Here is a 4,002-nt window from a genome sequence, read left to right as displayed (position 1 = left end):
CTCTATGACAGATATTTGTCACACTAACTTCCCAGCATCCAACACTCCTCTTTCTAAAAAGGAATCCAAATATCCCCTGTTCACCGCTCCCTGGAAGTTTGAGCTTAGGGGAAAAAACCCTAAGTTCAGCAAGTGATGTTTTTGCCCACGATTTGTAACCTTGAGCTAATGGGGTAAGACATCTAAAGAGAGCAGTCAGGAGTGAGGCTATCAGCAAGCTTCTGAACGATGGCACCTAACCCTGACCCAACCCCAACCCAACCCTACAGCTCTGCCTTCCTCCCTGGGTGCTCAGTCCTACTCTCAGGGATTCTGACACCCTCCAAATAAACTCCAGTTCAGCTTAAATTAAGCACAGTCAGTTTCTGAGTCTAAAGTCAAAATCTTGGACACCAACCTAGATTTCATTTTTATCACATGAAAATGACATAAGCAATACCTGTGAGATGGATACTTTTCCTTTATGGATGAGATAAGCATTTTTTCAACTTTTTGGTCAGTAGCAGTTACCAAATCAGCCGGAGAACTTTTAACCATAATATTCATTTCATTCTTGAGCGCTTCACGAACCACCTAAAAAGATTTTTTTGGTAAGCAAATAAGAAAAGCATATAAGTCATTTTAAACCAAATTAAAAGATGAATAATAGAAATGATTTGAAACAATCAATCTTTATGGAATGGTATTCTTAAATGTTTCTTACCACAATGTATATAAAATAAACCCTTAGTGGTTACGACTTTCTACGTAGAAAACCATAGAATCTTACAGCCAATTTTAGATATACAACTGTTATTATAAAATGTTTAATGACATAAAATGGAAGTATTCACCCATTAAGTAAATTGAAAACAAATCCAGATCAATAAAAATACATGTTTTGTTTAAGAAGGCAACCACACACTGCCCACATCCATCACATCATGGCGGAGCTTTCAGTTCGTACCTCTCCAGCTTGTCCTGCGAGGGTTACTGCATAATCCATGCATTCCTGCCAAGGGTCAGCCATCTTCTCAACAGATGGAACACATACAGAGACAAAGCAGTTACACATTGCTTAAAAAGTCTTAATTACAGAAGTCTGTTCACAAAAACATCTCAATTTGCAAAATACTTCCATTCAGGATTCACCCTCCTCCTGATTCTAGAATTCATTTTTTTTCAATATTCATCACAGGTTCATTAAGAAACATTTTTAACCTAGCTTCATTCACTTCTATTGTAGAAACATTTTCATAACAAAAAGTATTCAATGAAAGTGTTTCTCAAAGGGCCCATACCATATCACACTTTAAAAAACGACAATCATTTGAGGAATGGAGAATAAATGACATAAGAAATATTCTAAAACATAGATGCATATTTGGGTTTAAGAAAAAAGTAAAAATCAGAAAAAGAATACAAGGAACAGTCAGCCCTCAGTATCGCAGTTTTGGCATCCATGGATTCAACTGACCATGGATAGAAATTAAAGAAGTTTTAGAGGGAAGGGGGAGAAAGCACTAATTGAGTATCAGGCAGTATGGTGCTTTGTACATGTAAAATTATTTTTAAAGAGATTGTAAAGATGAAGAACTTAAAGCTCAGTGAATATAACTAATTTGCCCAAGATTTTATAGACAGATGACACAACCAGAATTTGAACTTGATTCTGAATTGAAAGCCCACTGCTTTTTCCACTGTGACATTCTGAGGGAAGAAAATTCTAGGACTAAAAAAAATGTATAAAGCTAGAAAGGAACTGCTGCAGGTTTCAGAGAGGGCAAAAAATAAAACAGTTTTGTCTTCCGAACTGTCCAACTTTCCACTGACTTTTGCAGAGAAGATTAAAATAACTCACCACAGGCTTAACCACACTCTAAAATCTATACCTAGGACAATGAAGCTTTTTAAGAGGTCAGACTCAGAAATGTGTGGCATCATTTATAAAGCAACCCTAATTGTGTAATCTTTACAGTTGAGAAGAACTGACAGACTTTTAGACCCGAGACTGGTCTGAAATCCCAATCATGGTGCTCACAGTATCCGAATGGGGAGGAGAGGGGATGGGGGTGGGGGCAAATGACAGATCAGTTCAGTTCAGTTGTTCAGTCGTGTCTGACTCTTTGCGACCCCATGAATCGCAGCATGCCAGGCCTCTCTGTCCATCACCAACTCCTAGAGTTCACTCAGACTCATGTCCATCAAGTCAGTGATGCCATCCAGCCATCTTATCCTCTGTCGTCCCCTTCTCCTCCTGCCCCCAATCCCTCCCAGCATCAGAGTCTTTCCCAATGAGTCAACTCTTCGCATGAGGTGGCCAAATTACAGGAGTTTCAGCTTTAGCATCATTCCTTCCAAAGAACACCCAGGACTGATCTTCAGAATGGACTGATTGGATCTCCTTGCAGTCCAAGGGACTCTCAAGAGTCTTCTCCAACACCACAGTTCAAAAGCATCAATTCTTCGGCAGATACTTTGAGCTGTTTCTGCTAGCTGTTTCTTTTTAATATATATATATTTTATGCGTGCGTGCTCAGTTGTGTCCGACTCTTTGCAACCCCATGGATTGTAGCCCGCCAGGCTCCTCTGTCCATGGGGTTCTCCAGGCAAGAGTACTGGAGTGGGGTGCCATTTCCTTCTCCAGGGGATCTTCCCAATCCAGGGATCAATCCAGGGTCTGCTGCAACTCCTGCCTGGGCGGGCAGATTGTTTTAACACTGAGCCACATGGGAAGCCTGTTTCTTAATATAAGCATTTACATGATTTTAGAAGGAAGCCACTTTTTGAATTACTCAGAGCAGTTCAAGAATTGTTTCTAAGATCTTTCTTCTTTTCATTCTTACTCCTGTTCCCTTCTATTAGGCTTCAACAGAACTGGATTTTCTCACCGTGAATCTGCTTTCTAGTGGGAAACTGTGCTTAAGCCACTCATATCTCCCCCTTCTCACAGCACTGATATGTGTAATTCCTACCAATTCTTCCAGGATCATTTCAACAGTTACCCTTTCTTTTGGGGATTCTCCACCCAGAGGCTGTACTTGTTTAATCATTCGAGAGCTATGCATTGAGTATTTATTCAATGAGAAGCATCTAACAGGAGAACACTGACCTGGTCTTAGGTACCAGATATCCTTTCCCTAAGAACACGATTCAACCAAGATTTGAAGGACTAACTCAACTGCAGGACTCCTGGTAAGTGAAGAGGAACCAAAAGGCCTAAGTGACAGCTCAGAGATTAAGAGGAACAGGAAGAGGGATGTGGCTGGGGGGTCCTGTCATGATGATCACCCCTTAGAGGCATGATTTCGATTTGAGAGCCATGAGGAATCATTACATGGGGGCTGCAGGACAAGACGGACGCGGGGGTGGAGGGAGGAATGGACAGTAGGGAAACCGCTCTGGGAGGAAAAGGTGAGGGCACTCGGCAATAAAGTGGATATGGAGCTTGAGGGAGGGGGAGAGTTTAATGAGGCCCAGATTTCCCACTTAGGCAAATGAATGGATAACGTGACATTAACCGAAACTTGGAACGATAGAAGAGAGTCAAATCTGAGATCTGGTTAGGAGGTGGGGGGATCAAAAGTTTAATTAGAAGAGCGTGAGGAGCCTTTGTGAAGCCAAAAGGAGAGGTCCATTAGGCCGCTGAACACATGATCCTGACCTCAAAAGAGAGGTACGGCCTGCAGACACAAACACGTAAGTTACGTGAGCAGGCAGCCACTGAGCGCCGCCTCTGACGGACACTCTGAGGAGGCCGCCCGGCCTGGAAGCCCACGGGCCGCCGTCCGTCACCCCTGGCGCACTCGGGGGTCTTTCCTACACTGTGCTCAGCTGTGTGCGCGCCTTCGCCTTCAACCAGTCTTACGACAAGCCCAAAGGAAGCACCTTAGTCCGCCTTCGCCTGCTCGGAGACTAACCCCTGAGGCGCGTGGACGTCTCTGCCCCGCTCGCCGCCTCCTGCCGCCCGTCCGCGGAAGCGCTACACGCGGTCGAGGGCAGGCGGGGACCACCCGCCCTGGA

General features: G+C 43.6%; 1 protein-coding gene across 2 annotated transcripts in view; it reads right to left on the bottom strand.

The window, feature by feature from the left end:
- Positions 1-4,002, bottom strand: part of IMPA1 (inositol monophosphatase 1) — a 36,424-nt gene that overhangs the window by 27,729 nt on the left and 4,693 nt on the right. For both annotated transcript variants that reach the window (XM_069600722.1, XM_069600723.1), the window contains exons 2-3: positions 947-1,009; positions 440-573 (exon numbers count right to left, since the gene is read on the bottom strand). In XM_069600722.1, the coding sequence (XP_069456823.1) occupies positions 440-573; positions 947-1,009 (197 nt within the window). The remainder of the gene's footprint in view (positions 1-439; positions 574-946; positions 1,010-4,002) is intronic.

This window comes from Ovis canadensis, chromosome 9, assembly GCF_042477335.2.
Source record: "Ovis canadensis isolate MfBH-ARS-UI-01 breed Bighorn chromosome 9, ARS-UI_OviCan_v2, whole genome shotgun sequence".
NCBI classification, from domain to species: Eukaryota; Metazoa; Chordata; class Mammalia; order Artiodactyla; family Bovidae; genus Ovis; species Ovis canadensis.
The sequence above is the reverse complement of the archived record's forward strand: the minus strand, read 5'-3'. Positions and strand labels throughout refer to the sequence as shown.